At 31.5% G+C, this 24,025-nt stretch overlaps 1 protein-coding gene across 2 annotated transcripts; it reads right to left on the bottom strand.

The window, feature by feature from the left end:
• Positions 1–4,310: 4,310 nt before the first annotated feature.
• LOC139493077 (stabilizer of axonemal microtubules 4-like) lies at positions 4,311–23,857 on the bottom strand. 2 transcript variants are annotated; one of them, XM_071281220.1, is made up of 12 exons: positions 23,721–23,857; positions 18,874–19,116; positions 17,910–18,063; positions 14,816–14,938; positions 13,293–13,353; positions 12,367–12,479; positions 11,468–11,539; positions 9,621–9,722; positions 8,847–8,950; positions 8,246–8,416; positions 7,567–7,734; positions 4,311–6,226 (listed from the first exon to the last, which is right to left on the bottom strand). In XM_071281220.1, the coding sequence occupies exons 2-12, from the start codon at positions 19,101–19,103 to the stop codon at positions 6,148–6,150; spliced, it is 1,377 nt and encodes a 458-aa protein (XP_071137321.1). In that variant the 5' UTR covers positions 19,104–19,116; positions 23,721–23,857; the 3' UTR covers positions 4,311–6,147. The 2 variants fall into 2 exon arrangements, with proteins under 2 accessions (XP_071137321.1, XP_071137322.1); XM_071281221.1 differs by lacking the exon at positions 14,816–14,938 and having other exon boundaries at positions 23,721–23,853.
• Between the last annotated feature and the right edge of the window lie 168 nt (positions 23,858–24,025).

Here is a 24,025-nt window from a genome sequence, read left to right as displayed (position 1 = left end):
AGAATGACTGGAGAATTTCAGCAAAAGTATCATAAGTCATAGGTTATTGGGGACAGGAAAATGTTTTTTTTTTACCTTCCACCTTTATTTCCAAAGTTCACAATTTTTGGTTTTCTATCAATTCCAATATGAACATACATTTAGTATGTTATGAACATTTATTTAAGTAAGGAGCCTGTAATTCAGTGGTTGTCGTTTGTTTATGTGTTACATATTTGTTTTTCGTTCATTTTTTGTACATAAATAAGGCCGCTAGTTTTCTCGTTTGCATTGTTTTACATTGTCATTTCGGGGCCTTTTGAAGCTGAGTATGCGGTATGGGCTTTGCTCTTTGTTGAAGGCCGTACGGTAACCTATAATAGTTAATTTCTGTGTCATTTTGGTCTCTTGTGGAGAGTTGTCTCAACATGGCAATCATACCACATCTTTTTTTTTGTAATCAATGAATTTTGTAAAAGATTTAATGACTGGAAAATTTCAGAAAAAGTATCAAAAGTTCACATGAATAATTTTAGCGCTTATCTGTATATTATGAACATTCATTACTATATAAATAAAGCGTATTTACTTTCAATTCTAAGTTTACTAATCGATCCATGGTGATCATTGATATAGTATACAGACCCTCTCTATTTAAAAAAACTCTGTGACTGCCGTGGATAGTAAACTTGAAAATGATAGCAGATAAAATTCTGAAAATACACTTTATTCGTAGTATATGTATGACATGTATGTTCAAAGTATACAGAAAAACGCAAACCGGAAGTCTAATCTGACTTAAAATTTCGTACAATGACGGGACAATACCCGGATGCCTTTTTTCTCGTTTTTCTCCTAAAATAACTCAATCTGAATAATCATATGAATGGATGACAAATGCGACTATGCACTGTACCTATAGGACACAGAGGCGTGTTGATTAATTTATTGTGGAAAGAAGAGAAGCGACACCAAAAATGAGGTCTTCTCGTTTAATAGTATAGATATCTTCAAGCATGAGTTTTATTTATGACGTCATTCCCAGAATTTTTACGTCATTCGGTCCAAGTTCAATAATGATGCTTTTTTAGCTCACCTGGCCGAAAGGCCAAGTGAGCTTTTCTCATCACTTGGCGTCCGGCGTCCGTCGTCGTCGTCGTCCGTCGTCGTCGTCCTGCGTTAACTTTTACAAAAATCTTCTCCTCTGAAACTACTGGGCCAAATTTAACCAAACTTGGCCACAATCATCATTGGGGTATCTAGTTTGAAAAAATGTGTCCGGTGACCCGGCCAACCAACCAAGATGGCCGCCATGGCTAAAAATAGAACATAGGGGTAAAATGCAGTTTTTGGCTTATAACTCAAAAACCAAAGCATTTAGAGCAAATCTGACGGGGTAATATTGTTCATCAGGTCAAGATCTATCTGCCCTGAAATTTTCAGATAAATCAGACATTTCGTTGTTGGGTTGCTGCCCCTGAAATGGTAATTTTAAGGAAATTTTGCTGTTTTTAGTTATTATCTTGAATATTATTATAGATAGAGATAAACTGTAAACAGCAATAATGTTCAGCAAAGTAAGATCTACAAATAAGTCAACATGACCAAAATGGTCAGTTGACCACTTTAGGAGTTATTGCCCTTTATAGTCAATTTTTAACCATTTTTCGAAAATCTTAGTAATCTTTTAGAAAAATCTTCTCCTCTGAAACTACTGGGCCAAATTTAACCAAACTTGGCCATAATCATCATTGGGGTATCTAGTTTAAAAAATGTGTGGCGTGACCCGGCCAACCAACCAAGATGGCCGCCATGGCTAAAAATAGAACATAGGGGTAAAATGCAGTTTTTGGCTTATAACTCAAAAACCAAAGCATTTAGAGCAAATCTGACATGGGTAAAATTGTTCATCAGGTCAAGATCTATCTGCCCTGAAATTTTCAGATGAATCGGACATTCCGTTGTTGGGTTGCTGCCCCTGAAATGGTAATTTTAAGGAAATTTTGCTGTTTTTGGTTATTATCTTGAATATTATTATAGATAGAGATAAACTGTAAACAGCAATAATGTTCAGCAAAGTAAGATCTACAAATAAGTCAACATGACCAAAATTGGCAGTTGACCACTTTAGGAGTTATTGCCCTTTATAGTCAATTTTTAACCATTTTTCGTAAATCTTAGTAATCTTTTAGAAAAATCTTCTCCTCTGAAACTACTGGGCCAAATTTAACCAAACTTAGCCATAATCATCATTGGGGTATCTAGTTAAAAAAATGTGTCCAGTAACTCGGCCAACAAACCAAGATGGCCGCCATGGCTAAAAATAGAACATGGGGGTAAAATGCAGTTTTTTGGCTTATAACTCAAAAACCAAAGCATTAAGAGCAAATCTGACAGGAAGTAAAATTGTTGATCAGGTCAGGATCTATCTGCCCTGGAATTTTCAGATGAATCGGATAATCGGTTGTTAGGTTGCTGCCCCTGAATTGGTAATTTTGAGGAAATTTTGCTGTTTTTTTGTTATCTTGAATATTATTATAGATAGAGATAAACTGTAAACAGCAATAATGTACAACAAAGTAAGGACTAAAAATAAGTCAGTATGACCAAAATAGTCAATTGACCCCCTAAGGAGTTATTGCCCTTCATAGTCAGTTTTTAACAATTTTCTTTAAGTTTGAAGATTTTCAATAACATTTTCCACAGAAAGTACTGTTATAGATAGAGGTAATTGTAAGCAGCAAGAATGTTTAGTAAAGTAAGATCTACAAACACATCACCATCACCAAAACACAATTTTGTCATGAATCCATCTGTGTCCATTGTTTAATATTCACATAGACCAAGGTGAGCGACACAGGCTCTTTAGAGCCTCTAGTTTATTCTAAATATTTCATCTGGAACCATATATTTAGAATGACCATGAATTTTTCATATTAGAATAGAAATAATTCATTGAGTTATTTTTAAAACATGATATTCCCCATCTGCCATGGTATCCAATCAAAATACAGCATTATTACATAAGGTGGAATTATACTGATAAACTTGCACATTATCTTTTTGTCTGCTGTGACACTTCCTCTATGGTTGTTAAGTGTGATGTCATGATGTCATTATCTAAATTTTGCAAGATTTTTTTATATTGACCACCAATATACATATAAATAGAAAGAAGGCACCAGATACCTAAAATAACCTTTGAAACATGTAATCGTAATATCCAATGAAAACAGTGGAATGCTACACCATATGTAACGTCACCTGTTATTTTTACACTAAAGAAAAAGATCAGCATATTGACACACCAACATATAAGTAGATATACATACCATACAACAGTTAAGAAATCATAAAAATTTCATCAGCAGAAAGAGTTATCAAAAAATATTATCAACAAGCATTTCTTAGATTTGCCTGGCAATTGGTGAAGTTGAATGAATTATAGCGTAAAATCAAAATTTTAATATTAGAAGAAATATGACATTGGTTACAAGCATCCAATTCAGACTTCTCCTTTGGCTCTCCTCATGGTGCAGTCATAGCATTCTCTAAATCACAGATCATAAACATCCAAGACATAATGAATGCAATGTTGTCCACTCTATCTTGGTCTGGCCACTTAAGACTGATACATGTATTCTGAGAGTATTGCATAGCATTAAACATAGTTCCATAACAGTTAAATTTTCATACTACTGGAACAAGATGCTAACTTGATCAATAACAACTTGTCATAGTGTAAACTATATAACAAGTATGGTGACATATAGTTGTTTATTTCTGTGTCATTTGGTCTTTTGTAGTGAGTTGTCTCATTGGCAATCATACCCGTCTTCTTTTTTTTATCAAGTCAATAGTTTTAAGCATGATGAAAAAAAGTGTGGAAAACTGATTATAATTTTTAAAGTGAATTTTCCAAGTCCCAGGAGCATAAATCTGCATAAAATCATCAGACTGGAACAAAATTTGAAAGTGATCTGTAATTTATCCTGATAAAAATATATACCTAATATCAATATCTTCAAGAATGACGAAAAATGATGAAAACTGATAATTTGAGTGAATTCTCTAAGTCCAACTTAGAACTATTAGTCTGCATAATATCACCAGACCAAAACAAAAGTTGAAAATGATAAGTCAAAATAACATACCAAATATCAAATCAATATCTTCAAGCATGAAGAACAAAACGTTGAAAACTCATTTGCCAGATTAATGGATGGACAATGGAGTGTAAACCTGAAATTCCATATGACTTCATGGGTAGGGGACTAACAATAGGATAGAGGTGGCAATAATATTTCTTAATACATTTAAAAACAATTATATTTTAGATACTTTTTTTTATTTTTTTAAATTATCATATCATGATTCATTATACAACTCCATAAATCACATGACACCTATTTATGTTATTACTTTATAATATCACAACCTTCATTGGTTAAATGTTTTAAAATGACATTAAACAAATTTTCATTTTCACTATAAAACACTGGAAATCTTTTCATTGGGTACTTAAAGCATACATCCAGTAATATAATCAAATAAACCTCAATAAAATGGTATCAATGACTTCATTTATAATGTAGCTAGTACAAATTTAATTTTGCTAGAAACATTGAAATATTTCAACAATTATGCCCTTCAATTTACAACATAAGGTTTTACTACTCATGGTTTTTTCAAAAGTTAAATAAGCAGCATAAAAGAATATAAAAGATTTTAAATCGAAAAAAACAACAACAGGAGACAGACAGAATGGTTCAATCTTGATACAAATAAACAAATAAAAAACACATGACATGTAAGTCATTACACACAATGTATAAATAAACATAGAATAAAAATAGAATTACATAAAATCATTATAAAAATAATTATTTGAATGTCACAAACTTAACAGCAAAAGGTTTTATCACAATTAATTTAAATACTGATTAAAAATATTACATGTAAGAAAAATACATAATACATTTGTAAATGAAATACCAAAAAAGATAAAACATTTCTAAATTGCAGTCTATTTTGTTGGGTGACCCTTGATAAGCATGTGAATACAGTCTATTTTGTTGGGTGACCCTTGATTAGGATGTGAATACAGTCATCTACAATAATATTGTTTTTACACATTGTGGCTTTTTCTATTTGTTTGTGTTTCTTACTGACATAAGCATATAAACTATAATATATTTATATAATACACCCATAAATAATTGAAGAAGGATATTCTTGAATAACTTGTTAGTTCAAAATTGGTTTCAAAATCAGCAAATTTGTGCAGCAGCATACAAAATTTGTTTATCATGAATGATAAACAGTGAAATTTAACTACCCTATTTCTATGACAATAAACAGTGAACCTAAACGACCCTGTTTCTATAACAGTAATACATTTAACATATAAAGGATGCTACTTTAGACATTTCTAATATGGTTTGTTTTGTGTTTTCAAAAACTTCTCTATAGACGAAAAAACAAAACTAGAGAAGTTCTGAAGAAAAAACTATTGAAAGGATTGCTGAAGAGAGGTAGGTCAGAAACTTGATGATTAGGGAAATATTAAATGAACACCAGCCAAAATATAACTTTTATAATGTAAATGTTGGGTTTAAAACTAAACTCTGGCTGTCTTATGTTAAATAAACTGGGTTTTTTTCATCCTCTTTTACTCTTAATAAAGTAGCATTTCTATATTCAATAAACATTCCCTTTACATAAAACATATTATAAAATGAAGATTTCCTTAGATTGCACATAAATAACTGCAGTATATAAACATACACCATATGCAAATAAATGTAAGGAATATAAAAAAGGGACCATAAGCTTTCTAAAATTATCAACCAATAAATATTAAAAAAGAAAGTTAATATTCCTGTAAGCATGTCAACGTTTTTATGTTTTTTTTTATATTGAAATTTGGTCGCTGTAAAAATAAGACTAGTAAAGTATTTCATTCCTGATGTCTATGAATAAAAGACACAAGAAAGACATAAAATCAGTAGAAATATAAAATTCATTTGACACATGTCTTTATAAGATACAAAAACATTCACATAATAATATAAAATGTAAGTTTTCAGCAACTTAGATTTTACTGAACAATTTAGTTTGTCTATTTATAACTGCCATATGCCATCTTTCACTCATTTATAACTCTACTCAAAACACTGTTAAACTCCTGTTCATCTTAGCATCATGTGTATGGTCATCGTAAAACACATCTCTGGCTTTCATACTCCTATAAATACATAAATATATGAATGTGTATGTGTATGTGAAACCTCTCTTTTTTAATAATATTTAAAAATATAAATAAAACAAGAATGTGTCCAAAGTACACGGATGCCCCACTCGCACTATGCTTTACCATGTTCCATGGACCGTGAAATTGGGTAATAATCTAACTTGGCATTAAAATTAGAAAGATTATACTATAGGGAACATATGTACTAAGTTTCAAGTTGATTGGACTTCAATTTTATCAAAAACTACCTTGACCAAAAACTTTAACCTGAAACTCCCACTTTCATTTTCTATGTTTAGTGGACCGTGAAATTGGGGTCAAAAGTCTAATTTGGCTTTAAAATTAAAAAGATCATATCATAAGCAACAAGTTTACTAAGTTTCAAGTTGATTGGACTTCAGCTTCATCAAAAACTACCTTGACCAAAAACTTTAACCTGAAACTCCCACTTTCATTTTCTATGTTCAGTGGACGGTGAAATTGGGGTCAAAAGTCTAATTTGGCTTAAAATTAGAAAGATCATATCATAAGCAACAAATGTACTAAGTTTCAAGTTGATTGGACTTCAGCTTCATCAAAAACTACCTTGACCAAAAACTTTAACCTGAAACTCCCACTTTCATTTTCTATGTTCAGTGGACCGTGAAATTGGGGTCAAAAGTCTAATTTGGCTTTAAAATTAAAAAGATCATATCATAAGCAACAAGTGTACTAAGTTTCAAGTTGATTGGACTTCAGCTTCATCGAAAACTACCTTGACCAAAAACTTTAACCTGGACGGACCGACGAACGGAAGCACAGACGGACGAACGGAGCCACAGACCAGAAAACATAATGCCCCTCTACTATCGTAGGTGGGGCATAACAAAATATTTCTTTATTGGAACTTTTGAAGTTATTCCCTTATTTGTTGACATTTCCTTAAAAATATCCATATTTCTCTGGTGTTTAATAAGTTTTGATGAGTGTTTCAATTTATCTAGATCTAGCATGTTTTTGATACCACCTATTTACACTAATTCCATTTCAGATAATTTGCACTGATCAAATTTTAAATCAGCATTTCTTTTCAAATATGACAATTGAGCCTTGTACTATAAGCTTTGATGTTAACTCTAATATATTTAATACAAGGCTCAATGGTCATATTTAACCAGTAGTTTGCTAGCCCATGCAACTTGATTTGGATATCTTATGATTGCTACAAATAATTAATTTTGGCTTTCTGTCCAGTCTTCCAGGTATTCTGTATGTTTCAGCCATCGAAGTGTATACTCTTTGTTGCAATCATACCACATCTTCTATTTATATATCTTATATTGCCCATTACTTACCTTGCTACATATGGCTCGAGTCTTCTGAGAGTATCTGTGCTGTGTATATCTTGACCATAAGAATGGACAGATGTACTCTTAGTAAATCCATCTGGTTTTTGCCGTTGTATTTCTCCACGAGTATGACCTTCACGATCTTTACCTACAGGTGTGGGATCTGGACCAAACCTATAAATAAATTGGTTATATAATAAATCTATGTATGTTTTCAATATAGTTTTCATATCAATTTGTTTTTAAGCATTGTCCAATTCTAAAATCCATAAAGGCAAGAGTGCACATGCTGAATATTCGGCCTGCTTTACTTATCATAATTGAATTTATGTTAAAGTTTAATGGTGTGAAGTCTGTAATATTAAGGTTTTACAGAAATCTTTTGAGGCAATCTTTAATTAACCTATGACATAGAAGTGCTGCCAAATGCATAGACATATTACTAAGGTGCATTATGGAATATTGTCAGCGCGTCCCTAGGATATTATTACTAGTTTCATTGTTTCTCTGTATATATCATAGCCTTCCTTACCTGTCATGCAATGTAATTGTAAATCAACTAATTAATCATTGGCCGTTACCTTTAACTGTTACCCTGTATATCAGGTAGCCTTACCTGGTCATGTAATGTGTTGTAAATGGTCTATAATCATTGACTGTTAACCTGTATATCTGGTAGCCTTACCTGGTCATGTAATGTGTTGTAAATCGTCTATAATCATCATTAACAGCTACAAATCTATCATTATTTTCACTGTATCCAGATAACTCCTGTTTCCCTACACCAGTTCTCTCTAGTCTATCAGCCTCATTCTGACTTGGCCTTTGTTGACCTTTAAATATATCTTTTGTAATGCTGAAAAAGACATACAATGATTATATAACTTCAAAAACATTTTTCATTTATTTGTCAGTCTGCTATATGGAAAACAGGATTATAATCATTGTTCAGAAATACCACAACATTGAGAATAAACCAATGCATGGTGAAAATATAATTGTTTACAATACTGTTCTAAAACATTCAAACAAAACCTGATTTTCAGATTACAGAATAAAAGCATATATGACTTGGTATATAAGAATGATTTTTAAAGTAATCAGATGTGATTTGAGGCTTCCAGTGGCCAGCATTGCTCCTCCTGGCAGAAATATGCAGCATTTGTTATCAATAGGCATGCAGTCTTCCTTCATATACATACAAAGTTTGACCTAGAATTATTGTTTGTAATTGTAATAAAAGTTTCACCTTGAATGGTTGTTTGGATTTGTAATAAAGGTTTTACCTGGAATGATTGTTTGGATTTGTCATATTCAGATAATCAGCTGGGTCTGATTTCTTTGTTCTCTGTAACCTGAGACCAGGAATATCATCAGCTCTATCATAAGCCTAAAAATATAAAAAGTTTACTTTATAAACACATGTAAATTAAACTTAAATATCTATATACCAATCAAATATCACAATAACAGTATTAAATACATTGTATTTAATTTAAATTCATATCAGGCCCTTGTAATGTAAGAACTTATGTTGGAAAAGAAATGACCTATTTTTTTTATCCTATTATAATTATATATTGTTAGCTATATTGTCAGCATGTACCAATACTTACATCCAAAGGATTTCTGTGGACATTCTATAATTATGTCTTTAGCTATATTGTCAGCATGTACCAATACTTACATCAATAGGATTTCTGTGGACATACTATAATTATATATATGTCTTTAGCTACATTGTCAGCATGTACCAATACTTACATCAATAGGATTTCTGTAGACATACTATTATTATATGTGTGTAGCTACATTGTCAGCATGTACCAATACTTACATCAATAGGATTTCTGTGGACATTCTATAATTATATATATGTCTTTAGCTACATTGTCAGCATGTACCAATACTTACATCAATAGGATTTCTGTAGACATACTATTATTATATGTGTGTAGCTACATTGTCAGCATGTACCAATACTTACATCAATAGGATTTCTGTGGACATACTATTATTATATGTGTGTAGCTACATTGTCAGCATGTACCAATACTTACATCAATAGGATTTCTGTGGACATACAATGGTTTTGCTTTTTCTCTTGTGAATCCTGTCCCTCTCTCAGACCCTGAAGCCAGGTTTGGTAATGGCTCATCTCCCTAAAAATAAACAATGCAAAACATATATATATATATTACAATAATCTCAAATACAAAGGAAGTAACAGAGTGTTTTTTTACATCAGTTTATCAAAAAGACAGATAATTCACATACACTGGACAGATTTTTTTCTTCTAGTTATTCTAATAATTTATTTCATAATTGAAGCTAAAAGATAGTCTACGTCTGCCCACTATGAATAAGGCTATGAACTGAAGCTACACATGCACACGAACATCTCATCTGGTACCGTAAACAGGATGACTTAAGTTAAATTAAATATATATCATTGCAAAAGAAACATTTTTGGAACACAAATTTCCCTGTTGAATAAATACACTAGCTGTTGTTCTCTGGAGTTCATTCAAATGGATCTTTAAATTTCTCCATGAAATTCTGACAACTTTCCATAATGACATCACCATAATGATACCACCATCAAATCATTAACCCAAAGTTCATATTAACCTATATATGTATAAAGACTTTTTATTTAAATCTAGAAAATTGTTACCAGGCTACTAAATAGGATATGATATATATCCTACTTCTGTGAATTTGTGACCGATAAAACTGCCAATTGTACCTTCAAAGTCTTAGTTTTATTCAAACATGAATGCTGAGCGACTTCCAAAACGGTCATATATTCCGGATAATTGTATAGTGTGCGGTAAAAGTCTGGCTGGGCAAAGCATGAAACGGTCATCTACATTTTAGTTTTCAAGTCTTTTTCGGTCATTTAAAATAATTCACAATCTTTTTGACCCAACCTTTTGCCTTTAACAGCAACACATATCCAGTCATAAGAGTGACATGATGATTAATTACTATCAAAACAACCCCTACTTCAATAGTTTCTAATTTTAATCAAGGCTTATCAGTTGTGAGACAGCTGAAAACTACCTGTTCAGGTGACAGGTAACGTATTTTCAGTACCGGACATCGTATAAATTAATCGGTCTATTCACAATTATTTTCGTACATTTCAGTAGTTTGTATCTAATTGATATAGCCCAAAAGATTAAAATTATAATAAATACATTTATAAACATGAATTTTGATGAACATTTAAAAAGGTTTTAAATGAAAAATCGCCAGAACTACGTTGTATGAACAAGAACACGTGTGCGCATGTGCACAGGTGGGAAATCTAATTATGCATCCTACATTTCTTCAAAAATGCTAAAATTATCATTGATACCTGTATCTAACATTCATTTCAAGTATTTTGTTGAAGAAATAACGTGGAAAGAGCTTCTTCACTCAGTCGTGCTTTGTAAACAAACACGGATTTTACGTATCCGTTTATGGTCCATGTTTTACCATTGTCAAGTCAACATCCGGTTTGGGAAAATGTGACTTTAAAAACGAAAGTAAAGTCTTTGAAAACGTCATTTTGCACAAATAAAGAGTCTAAGGCAGATATGAGCACGATGATGTGCACACTTTGAATGATGCACTGCCAATTTTAACAGTATACATCAGAACATCAAATTCATATCAAAGTAAAGTTTAATATCGTTTTTTTTTAATCTAATGTCAAATCATTGGGATGGCCATCTGAATACCATAATTGCCTTTGTGACTTAGTCTTGGGGATTAAAATATTGGGATCAGATATAAAATGTCCGGCTGGCTCAAAAACATTTTAAAAGCCTTGACTGAGTCCAATCTAAATTTTCTGTCAATCTAATTATCACTTATAATCAGGTCATCTCCAGTCAGGGGTCAGAGGTTTACTTACATGTGGATATTCTGATCTAAGGAAATCTGTCTTCATTATAGTAATCCCTGTTGGTCTGTGTGTCTGCCATCTCTGTCAGATAATATAATATATACAAACTTATTAAGACTGTATGTATACATACGTTTAGTAGTTATGGGGATATACCTTAAACATGGGGGAGACAGCACTTCTAAATGACACACATATCTTGGGAGGATTGATTTTATTTAACAATAAGAAAATTCTATATTTATAAATACAATTCAATAATCAGTTTGCTATCAAGTCAATGTTACAAAAATGTACACAAAAACATTACAAATGCAAATCATAACATAAAATTATAAATGTTATTATAAATTTGCATCACAGGGTAATACATAGATATAAACAAATTGTTATAATTTGAACTTTAAGGGTTAGGGTTAAAACCCACTGCATTTGTTTGCACCTGTTCTAAGTCAGGAACCTGATGATCAGTGGTTGTCATTTGTTGATGTGGTTTATAAGTGTTAAATGTTTTTATATTGATTAGACTGTTGGTTTTCCTGTTTGAATGGTTTTACACTAGTCGTTTTTGGGGGCCTTTATAGCTTGTTGTTTTCGTTGTGAGCAAAGGCTCTGTGTTAAAGACCATACTTTGACCTATAATGGTTTACTTTTACAAATTGTGACTTGGTTGGAGAGTTGTCTCATTGGCACTCATACCACATCTTTGTTCTAAACTTAAACTATTAGACAACACATAAATATGTTTCATGTAAACTGTGACTTTTTTTTACCAAGATTTTCATTTCTGACTTTTATATATATAATATATATATTCAGTTAGAAATGTACCTGATTATATAAATATTTGAATTTTTGTTTAATTGTTTATTAATTGTGTATAAATATAAGGCTTCAATTATACTCACAGGTCTATCATTTTTATGTGGATCACCTGGGTAATATGTGATGGGTTCTACATTATAGGCATGTGTAAATCCTGTACCCTCTGGGTCACCAACAGTCTTCATTGATACATCCACTGAAAAGTACAACATAAATAACATACACAGTTACAACAGATACATATACCAGTAAGTTTGCCTCATATCTAGAATTTAATCTAGAAATTGACAATGATCATGGTTGGTTGAAAACAAAACTTAACAACAAAGAGATGATTTTAGTTTCCCAATTGGGAACTTTCCATTTCTATGGAGCAACATTCCACCAGCACCTATATACAGAGTATATATCTTCCAGTTGACAAGATATCCCATCATGTTTTCCTTGATAGAGGGTTGCTGCTCACAAGGAAGCAATTAAATCAAGAGTTCCAATTGGTGAAGTTGAAATCATCCCATCATAAATTTTTTAATTGAATATCCGTTTCACTCATGAAGGCATATATGTTCTTAAATTGTAACTTCAATCTGTCCCCTTTTTCCCAAATTTATGAGACCTACCGTATTAAACTTATTGCCAGGTTTATATTACATGAGCAACACAAGGGGTTTTACATGTGTAGCAGGACCTGCTTTCCCTTCCAGAGCACCTGAGATCACCCCCAGTTTTTGGTGGTGTTCCTGTTGCTCAATCTTTAGTTTTCTATGTTGTATTTTGTATACTATTGTTTGTCTGTAGGTCTTTATCTTTATTATTTGGCGTTGTCAGTTTATTTTGACATATGAGTTTGAATGTCCTTTTGGTATCTTCCCCTTACAAAGTTTAAACCAGTGTTCAGAGAGTGAGTTGGAGTGTTCAATGTCAATGATTAAGGTAACAATATCCAGTCTTTGTCTTTTCGTATGTCGCCACCCGTTACCTTTTAATAAAATATCATGTTAATACTTACTTCTATCTGGTTGATCTCCCCTGAATCTCTTTGATGTCTCTGATAACATATACTGAGGACCCTAAAAAGTCAAAACATCAGTGAGAAAAGCTCTATTAAAATGTTTAACCAGAAAACACTAAAATGTCAAGACAACATTGAGAAAAAGCTCTGTTAAAATATCTCTATTTGCACTATTTATATAACATAAATTACACAATGCAGTTGTTTTATACAGCAAGAAAGTGTGGTGGACAGAGTGTATTTCTATACCCCCTAACAGCAATCAAGAGTGGAGGATGGATCCTGAACCAGAGTAACATTAGCAGAGTTAAACTACAAAAAAATGTAAAATACCTGTAAACAATTTTTATAGACATCCACGTAAATAAACTTCAACAGATGTTGCATAAAGGAAAACAAAAAAATTTGCTCATAACACCAATTCTAGAATTTTTGATTGCTTGAATACTGAGTCTGACTCTGAGAACGATAATCATACTCAAAATATCTACAATTGTTCTGGTCTGGACAAGCTTGTTGGTGTTAAGAATATTCTTAACGCTTGTAAGGGTATGGTTTTATAGGTTATACTCATTATTGGAATTCCTCCAATATAACAGAAAAAGTTACTCTTTATGAACAGTCAAGTGAGTAAATATACATATCCAAGGCTGGACACTATCTTTAATGCCAGCTAAGCTGGCAAACATTAGTCAACCTATCTGAACATAAACAAAATATATGTGTAATGTGTATTAATAGTGCACATAGAAGAATATGTGTGTATAATGTGCATTGCTAGGTATTCATTGTGTTAAGACTACAAATTGTGCAAAACTATAATAAAAGTGCATTAAAATATAAAATCTACAGTACAAGATGTCATTTGTAAATTATAACTGTTAATTGATCTTTGTAAATTATAACTGTTAATTGATCTTTGAAAGAAATGCAATTTACAAGTTTTTTGTACCATTATATCAAAAATATGAATTTAAAAAGTAACCAAAATGATTGGTAATGTAACTCACTAACTGGCTTGATATGAGTATCACATTTGTCCTAGCCTTATAACATTATCAAATGGCTGTTGTTATAGTAATATTGGGGATGACTGGAAAATTTTAAATCACAGCTGACTTAGTCTTAGTGTTTACTAGAACAATTAAAGCAATAACCATATAAAATCAATTTGTGCAAAATTGATATCTCATCCTTATATCAAGACTTAGAGTATTAATATTCTGTAAAATGTTTATTGATAGAATTGGATTTGAACTCTATTGAGTATTTTACTTTCAATACCAGATAGAGGTAGTTCTAATTGGTTATACAGTACTTTAATAGACTGGGCTGAAAGTGGATTTTCAGTGTATTATCATTATATCATCTCTTTCTCAATCGAAAGTGTACTTGAGTGTAAAAATGTGCCAGTGTCCTCAAGAATCATGAAATTTCCCGAGCTTGTAATCGTTTCTTCCAGTGCTATGTCAAAACATGTGAATTGTTGGCCATTAGTCACACCAGCTTTAAAAACTTACATAGCCCTCATTTTCTAATTCTACCGGATCTTTTGCTTGTATTCTATGCAATAAAGGTTTAGATTTCGGCAGAATATTGGCTGGTGCAGAGGCAGCCCTAGTATCTATAAATACTGCCTTTACCTACAATAACAAACTCTAAACATGCAATAAAAATAGGCAAATAAAAATTAAAAAAAGTATTTGAAGTGCAAGATTATCTCCCTTTCTGAGAAGCAATTCATTCTCCATGAATATAATCTACAATGTATATCCAAGTCAGAAATCAAAGAGAAAATCATAGCCAAAAAGTTGTCTGTCGAACTTATATTTGATATACATGTTTTTTCTTCTTTAATTTTGGAAAATTATCACTCAATTTCAGACACCATTTCTGATACAATTTACTTCAAGAAAACCAAATATGCTGATTCCACTGTAAAAAAAATTATTACCAAAAATTTGAACTCTCAGTAGTAAAACTTCATGATAATTTAATTTAGTAAAATTGCAGACATATATACAAAAATGTGCATTATTTAAAAATGTTTAACTACAATAAAGGGAGACAATAATGTAAATACAAAAGTCAGAAATAAACAATAAATTGGATTTACTGCAAAAACATACATCTCTTGTAAATCAAAAATGCTTCCTTTTCAACTTCCTTTTGCTTTGTCTTTTTGTCAACAGACATGACAGATACCCGGGGTTAAGTAAATTTAACCAGCATTTTGTATAAAGGAGTAGTCCGTTAAGGGTCGATTTTGGCCTCAATTTTCAGGTTCATCTAACGAAAGTTTTTGGACACTTTTTAAACACTTAAGTGTCTATTTCAATTGATTCGATTAGTTTATGTGAAAGATTTTAACTGATTTAGTCATTAAAAACGTTCTGATTGAAGCTTAAATATGAAAAATCTATCAATTATGCCAAAAAACGTCACTTTTCAGATTGTTTTTGTCAAAAATGAAAGTGGCCGCATCCGTGTTCATCCTCAACCTTTATATATGTTTTGTATTATCATCAAATACAACTTACATTTCAATATTATGAATGAACACGAATGCGGCCACTTTCATTTTAGACGGAAACCGTCTAAAAATTAACCAAAATGCTAAAATTTGAAGATTTCAGTAATTTAGCATGACTTAATGATGCTAGAACGCGATATTTGTGCATTGCATTGTCAAAAACAGCTCATATTTATGTAGCAGAAGCATTTTACTTTCCAAAATATAGCTTAAAGATTACATTTTCACAATTTTGTAAAACTGCTATATTTTGGGGCCAAAAAGGGGTCTTACTGAACCTACTCCTTTGCATCTTATGACAAAGGCTAGGTATTTATAGAGTTTTCATTCCATCTTTAAAGTTAAAAAAAAAGAAGCTAAGTGCTACATGCATTATTTCTTTAATTAAAACATGACCATGTTGTATGCAATTTACATTTAAAATCTGTGACGTGTCATGACTACATTTCAAAAGATACCATTATCCTTTCTGACAGATGCTTATGTCTACTGTATTAATTACATTTTTCTAAATCTTTAGCTTAAATGTTCTTGCAATAAATCCCTCTAATATAAGAGTGTTATATAATATATAGCAAAATCCTACAAATCATTTTACAGTAAGTTGTATGTTGTACCTCCATCAAAATTATATTGGTACATTAATCTTTATTATTGTGAAAGAAAAATGTGTGGAATTTTCAAAATTGTTTTGCTATATATTATGATTTATAAACTAAAGAGGTGATAATATAGCATGTTAAAAGGATATGTGCTAAAATAATAAAAATCTATTTATAAATCTGTTTGCAATATTTATATGTGTGTTGATATAACAATAAAATATGTGCAAGTCTTAAACTACTCTAACATGCAGAAATGTTTGATTTTTTGTTTAAGATAAAAAGTAGTGCAACAACTATAGGTTATATTATAAGGCCAAAAAAAAATATATGTCTGTTTCCTGTTTCCCGACCGACCCTGACTCAAAGCCCCCGACCCTAGATCTTTTTATTCAATTCCGGAAAAAAAATTGTTTCCGGTCCGATCCAGATCTGTATTTTACTATACCCAAACAATCAAAATGGCTGCTCCCAGCACAAATGTGCTACAATTAAGGTTTAAAAAATGTCGGCACTGGAAAGATTATTCAATTAAAGCTTCTTTAAAGAGATTAAATGATTTTAGGGTACAGGACCCTAACCAAACATGACATTTAACCATCTGAAAATCTGACAGGGAGTGCAAAAATAATAAAAAAAAAAAAAAAAAAAAAAAAAAAAAAATCCCGACCTACCGACCCTGATTTTTTTGCCTTGGCAGCAGGAAACAGACATATATTTTTTTTTGGCCTAAGGTTGATCTTTCTGATAGTAAGACATCTATATGTTATATTATAGGGTCCATCTTTCTGATATAGATACAAAGCTGTCTTATCCCATAATTGTCTGATATAAGCAGCATTATGTTTTATCGCACCGCGAGTAAATTATCAGGTTGTGATTGGTTTAAAGCCGTCACGTGGTGACCCCCTATGAGACTGTATGGGGTTAGTAAATATCACAGGGGGTTCATGAGGCGTTAATGGTGACGTCATCTATTAATGTTGTTGTGTTTCATTGTTTATTTTTCAACAAAACGCAGAAAAAGTCCAGCGTGCTAGAAATTAGTTATACGGTTAACTACTGACCCCCTACGGATCCATAAAGGATGAATAAAATCCATAGGGGATTCGGCCTCCAGCCTCACCCCTATGGATTTTACTAACCCTTTATGGATCCATAGGGGGTCAGTAGCAAACCATATAACTTATAATATGTTTCATACTTAATCCAGTTATTGGAACAGTTCTCTTCTTTCATAATATATCTCACAAACATAATCACAAGTTAAAACAATATATATCTTTATGGTAAGCTTGAGACTAAATTACTGATAGTTATACCATTGACTTGATGATTCGAAACAACCTTCCTCTAAATAATATGTCACAAACACTTGTCTCAAACTTTTATATTATTTAGGCTTCTGTAATACAAATTCTAATAAGAACTAATACAAAGCTCCCTAATGACAACCCCTGATTCCCCACCCCCACTTACATCAGCATCTTTAGAAAATGTGATTGGTTTCTGTCGTACAAATCCTGACCCCACTTGATGGACATTTCCAGGTAACGGTTCTCTACCACTGTTTTCCTTGTACGGTTGGTATGCAATCTCTGTAACAGTGTGGTAGTTCTTGGAACAAATATCTCTGTAAATACAAATAACACATTTTAGAATTTAAACAAATTCAAGGGTAAAGACAGTAACTATACAGAATTGAAAAACTAGGTAAAATGTTAAACAGTTATTCATATTGCTCAATCATTTGTTTTCTTAACAGTCTCTTTTAAAGACTGTTTGTTTGTCTTCTCTAAGTTTTTTTTATATGTTTTGCCATGGTTTTGTGTGTTTCTGACAAATACTTGTTCTTGTGTTGTGCTGTTACGGGGAGGGTTGAGTGCTAACAAACATGTTTAACCCCCCCCCCCCCCCCCCCCATTATTTATGAAACTGTCCCAAGTCAGGAGCCTGTAGTTCAGTATTTGATTCTTGTCTGTCATATTTGTTTTTCTTAAACTTTTTTTAATAAATACAAATTAGGCTGTTAGTTTTCTTAATAACTGAATTGTTTCATATTTTTCATGTCAGAGCCATTTATAGCTGACTTTATGGCAAGGGTTTTTCTCATTATTAAAAGTTGTATGGTTGCCTATAATTGCTTACATCCATTTTATTTGAACTTTGCTGGATAGTTGTCTAAAAAGACAACTATATGATATCTCCTTATTTTTATATTGTGTTTTTTTTATTGTCCCTTTGGTAATTTGGTCTTTTTTTCAATTCATAAACATTTCTAATTTCTAACTTTTAAAATTCACAGTCAATAGAAAGATCGACTGCAATGTATGAGCTGCTGTTAGTTAATTATAGTCATATTCTCAGTGTATTTTATTGGCTATAGAAAGTACTGTGGTATAATATATGTTGAATGCATGTCTATACAAGTTTAAATACTTACGCTAGAGTTGGGTTATCAGATTGATCCAGACGTTGGTTGTAATATACGGCAGGTCGGAAGTTGGCAGAGTAACCAGTCCCAGTATGTCTGCCAGTTCTTGGTTTAAATTTTTCATGGTATCTACCATAAGTGGTAGAATTTTGTGTGATGTAAAATTTCATCATGTTTATATCTGGACCTTGGCTGGCCTTGATATGGAGATTTCTACTTCCTTGTGGTAAAGGACCCATCTTTGTTTGAAAGCTGGAATATAAATTAAATAATGTAGATGAACATGAATAGTGTGAGAATATCAGTAGCTACAATAATTTGTCATCATAATGACATAAAAAATAAAAATTACTAGTCCTAATTATATATACAGTACATATTTATACTAGTACTGCAATCAGCCAACTTTTGTACAAATAACAGGTTCACAAAGAAATGTTTTCTTTTATTGTACAAATAAAATAAACAAAGTCTCCTGTTACTTCAATTTCACATTTATGATTAGCAAACTGAATTAATGTCGATATTTCTTTTTATGTGAGAGGTCATTTAGGGGTCCTCTTCATGTTCTACATTTCTATGATGAAAAGACAAATCAACTATTTGCATTATAATAATAACCAAACGTTTCAGTGCCAGGTGTAAATTGTAAAAAACAATATATGTGTCGGAACTGTCAGAAATATAAAATTTATGTGAACTCTCTACCAAACTGGATAAAAGCTTGTGCAAGACTCACTTTTGGTCTGGTTTCTAAAGCTCTGATGTACAAATAAATTCTCAACCAAGAACTAATCAATTTGACACAACATGTAAATAGTACTCTCATTAGTAAGAATAGAATTTAATTAACAAACCTTATTCCTATTATGCTTTGATAAAACCTTAGAATATCCTAAAAGTGACATAATTAAGTCTTCAGTACAAATTACTTTGCGCAAACTGACATTCTCAAGAACATGCCACAGCACTTCAGCAGAGAAAAAATAATTAAACAAAAATCAATTAAAGTTAATAAAAATTTCATAAATTTAAAATAGAAACATTAAAATTTCCTTAGGAATTAAAAATGAGATAAGACATATATTTTCAGCAATTTAACACAAACAAAAAATTACAAACTTTGATAAACATATTGACAATGATTGACACTGTCATACTGTTTTGAGTCTCACAGTAATGCATTTTTTTTTTCTTACTATGCCAAGTATTAATTTCAATGTGCAGTTGACTTAGGTTGTCTCAAAATTTTGCATGACTGAGACACACAAACATCCATAAATCTCAATCAACACACAAATATTTGTTCAGCTGCACTGGTACCTGTACATTAGTCCATTTGTTTGTTATAGATTTGTTATTTTTGGGCCTTTTATATCTGAGTATGCAGTATGTTAAGGCTGTACAGTAACCTATAGCTATTAATATCTGTGTTATTTGATCTCTTGTGGAGAGTTGTCTCATTGGCAATATGAATCAAACAACATCTTCTTTTTTAACATGTACAAAAAATATATGTTATACACCAGTCAGTGTTCTCCCCAGCCCCCAGGACCTTTTATCATGTTTATCAACATTGTAATGGGATTCTATCTGAGATTAATATGTTAAAGACTGTGTTACATATGGATGTGATGTTATAAATTCAAAAAACAAGATGGTATTTCATTCAAAATTCCCTACATGTACTTGGATGCTATGGAAGACAATTAGCATACAAGTGTACATATTGCTACATGTATCTCATTTCAACAATGGTCAATGGAAATTGTTGCCTAGCTCTTACATGAATATATGGCCTATGACAGCCATCATCCTTAAAAAAAAGTATTTTTTCACTGAATGTACAAAAATTGTAAAAAAGATTCCAACTTAATTTTAACTTTTTAAGTATGAAATGCTTGTAGAGTACTAGATCTGGGGACCTGTAGCTGTGTAGGGGATGAGCCGTCATAGACATTGTGACATAAAGATGTTTGCTTTGCGGTCTCACTAATTAGACAAGAAGAATTTTAGCGACAAGAAGCGTCAAGAAGCGACAAGAAGAATAATATTAGCGACAAGAAACTATTTAGCGACAAGAAAACATTTTTTTTTATTAGAATTACTTATTCCAAATAAATATTGAAAGAATGTGCAAAAGAAAACAATTTTAACGACAGGAAAGTTAATATTGATAGAAAAAAAAAGAAACTTAGATCTAATTCAGTTGCTACATTTATTTACATGATATTTTATTATGTATAACAGCAAGTATTACGTTTACCCTGTTGTATTAGGGTATTACTTTTATTTGTGTTTTAGAACAATAATATATTTGTCTTACAATTTGTTTTTAAAACTACAGTCTGCACCAAAAAACTTTTTCAACTACTAGTCCGAAGACCAATATTCTTACATTTTTCTTATTGGGCCAAACAAAGTTTTGCAAAAACTTACTAGTCCGAATGAAATTTTACTAGTCTGGGGCATCGGACTAGTGGCTAACCGTGCAGACTGAAACTATCTTTGTACAATATATAATAAACTTGCAAAATGCATTATTTGTGCATCATTGTCCAGCAAATACATACACAAATTGTGAAATACAAAGAACTGAAAACAAACAAGTGGAAAACATAATTAAAATGTGAATATTTTTCATCATTTTATTTAGTGTATTGCCTCATTTAACGATATTTATCATGTTTCTGCATATTGATTGAAGATTAAGGGAAATTGATGACAATCTTAATTGAGTTTTCAACAGGTGTTCACTATTTACAATGATTGTATATTCTGGCGCGTGTAATTGTATAGTCTGACGCATGCACAAAGTTGAAGGTGTTAATTGGATGTTATCGTAGCAATAAAACAAGGGACACGCGCCTCGTTAATCTCATTTAATGTTCTACATTGTGTATTACCTTAGGGTGAAGCCACAGCTAACGTTGGTCCTATCAGGAAAAAATAATTGTACAGTTAGAAAGGAAATAATATTTCATGTTTTTGTTTCAATAAATCCTTCAAAGGAAAGGTGAAAAATCTTTGTTTTTATTTTATTTTTATAGCGTGTGCATTTCCTTTGTCAGTGGCGGATCCAGAACTTTTCCTAAGGGGGGCCCACTGACTGACCTAAGGGGGGCCCGCTCCAGTCATGCTTCAATGATTCCCTATATAATCAACCAAATTTTTCCAACGAAAGGGGGGCCCCCCAGGGCCCCCTTTGATCCGCCTTTGTTTGCTCTTACAGATGTTTAATTTCTTCATATTTCAATATAATAATAAAAACTATACAATCCCTTCCTCACAAATGTTTAATTTCTGCATCTATCAATATAATAAAAAAAACTACACAATCCCCTTCCTCGCCGGCAATGTTTAATATTTCTTCATCTATCAATATAATAATAAAAATTATCAATTTACTTCTGCCCGTATATCAAAAATGACTAAATGCATATTTTTTTTATATTTAATAAAAAAAAAGATGTTTTCTTGTCGCTAAAATTAATCTTCTTGTCCCTTCTTGACGCTTCTTGTCGCTTCTTGACGCTTCTTGTCGCTAATTAGTGAGACCCTTGCTTTGTGAAAAGGAAGCAATCAGAAGATCATGTATAATTTAATAACAGTTTTTGGTATGGTACATTTTTATAAGGTGGATAGTAAGTACCGGTATCGGGATCGTTCGCCCTGATTACATGTTCGCCCTAGGTTCGTTCGCACTGAGTTTGTTCGCCCTGGGTTCGTTCGCCCTATATTCATTTATGATATGTATATGTTACATTAATAAACGTAATAAACGAAATTTATGTTCATGTATATCTATTGAAATTTATGTACATGTATATATATATATATATATATATTTATTGAAATTTATGTACATGTATATATATATATATATATATATATTTATTGAAATTTATGTACATGTATATCTATTGAAATTTATGTACATGTTTATCTATTGAAATTTATGTACATGTATATCTATTGAAATTTATGTACATGTAGATCTATTAAAAGTTAAATACAGAATATTTGCCAAATTTATATTAATTAAATAAAATTCTTGGCTGCATTCGTTACACTTTATTTTATAATTACTTTTAATTACTGTTTTGAATTTTGATTGCTGATAAGGTATCATTTGAAATCTTTGATATCACTGATTGCTATATGAATTGTCTTTGATGGATTAATAATGAAAATAACATTTTTCTCAAATAAAATAGTCTAACTATACAAATCCTTGCTAATAGCAGAAACATATATATTAACGTTAGATATACTGTTCCCAGCTAATAGTAATTCAATTCAATAGTGAATGTACAGAAACTTAAAACCTAGTCCTAGTAGCAGCTAGCTATAAACAACATGTCACATCGTAAATATTCGGCCAAATTGTAGACTGACTTCAACACATTCAATTATATACATGTACACACAACGCAACACTATATACTAAAAAATAAAATCAGGGCGAACGGACTCGGGGCGAACAAGTATTAGGGCGAACAGAAACTAGGGTGAACCAGAATCTGGGCGGACGGACCCGGATTCGTAAGTACCCTGTTTAATCATTTTAATGACATTACGTATACCTAACCATTACTAAGCTTACACAGTCCCTGACCCAAAAATATAGCTATAGAACCTAAAGTAAAAATTCCCCAACCCTTAAGTAAAGGGAGCCCTAAAATAACAGAGGACCAACAATGTAACATCATATAATATTGACAGTTGTGAACATGAATGGGAATATAATTGACAAATTATTGATGTGCAAAACATCTTTACTGTACTTTTACAACCAATTTATTATCTTTCATAAAATTTATCAATGCAAATGTTCTATAGACACTTAAACTTACGATTATTTTATCACTGATAAAGTCTGTTTGGTATGTAAACAATTAAAATACGGTAATTTAACTAAATTGTTCAGTAAAGCTTCTTGGTTGCCTTGGACAACATGTGCTCTTTGTGCTCATAAATTTGTGACGTACTTGACAAAAATATGGGAGACAACTTTTATTTTAAAACAAAAACCGAAAATGACCGATAAAAGAATAAACAACAACGATCTTTATATATTTTTTATATATTTTTTTCAAATTTTTATCAGATATTAACATACTGTTTAAATCACATTTCTTTCATTATTTTTCTATCAAAA

The sequence above is a fragment of the Mytilus edulis genome, chromosome 10 (assembly GCF_963676685.1).
Source record: "Mytilus edulis chromosome 10, xbMytEdul2.2, whole genome shotgun sequence".
NCBI classification, from domain to species: domain Eukaryota; kingdom Metazoa; phylum Mollusca; class Bivalvia; order Mytilida; family Mytilidae; genus Mytilus; species Mytilus edulis.
The sequence above is the reverse complement of the archived record's forward strand: the minus strand, read 5'-3'. Positions and strand labels throughout refer to the sequence as shown.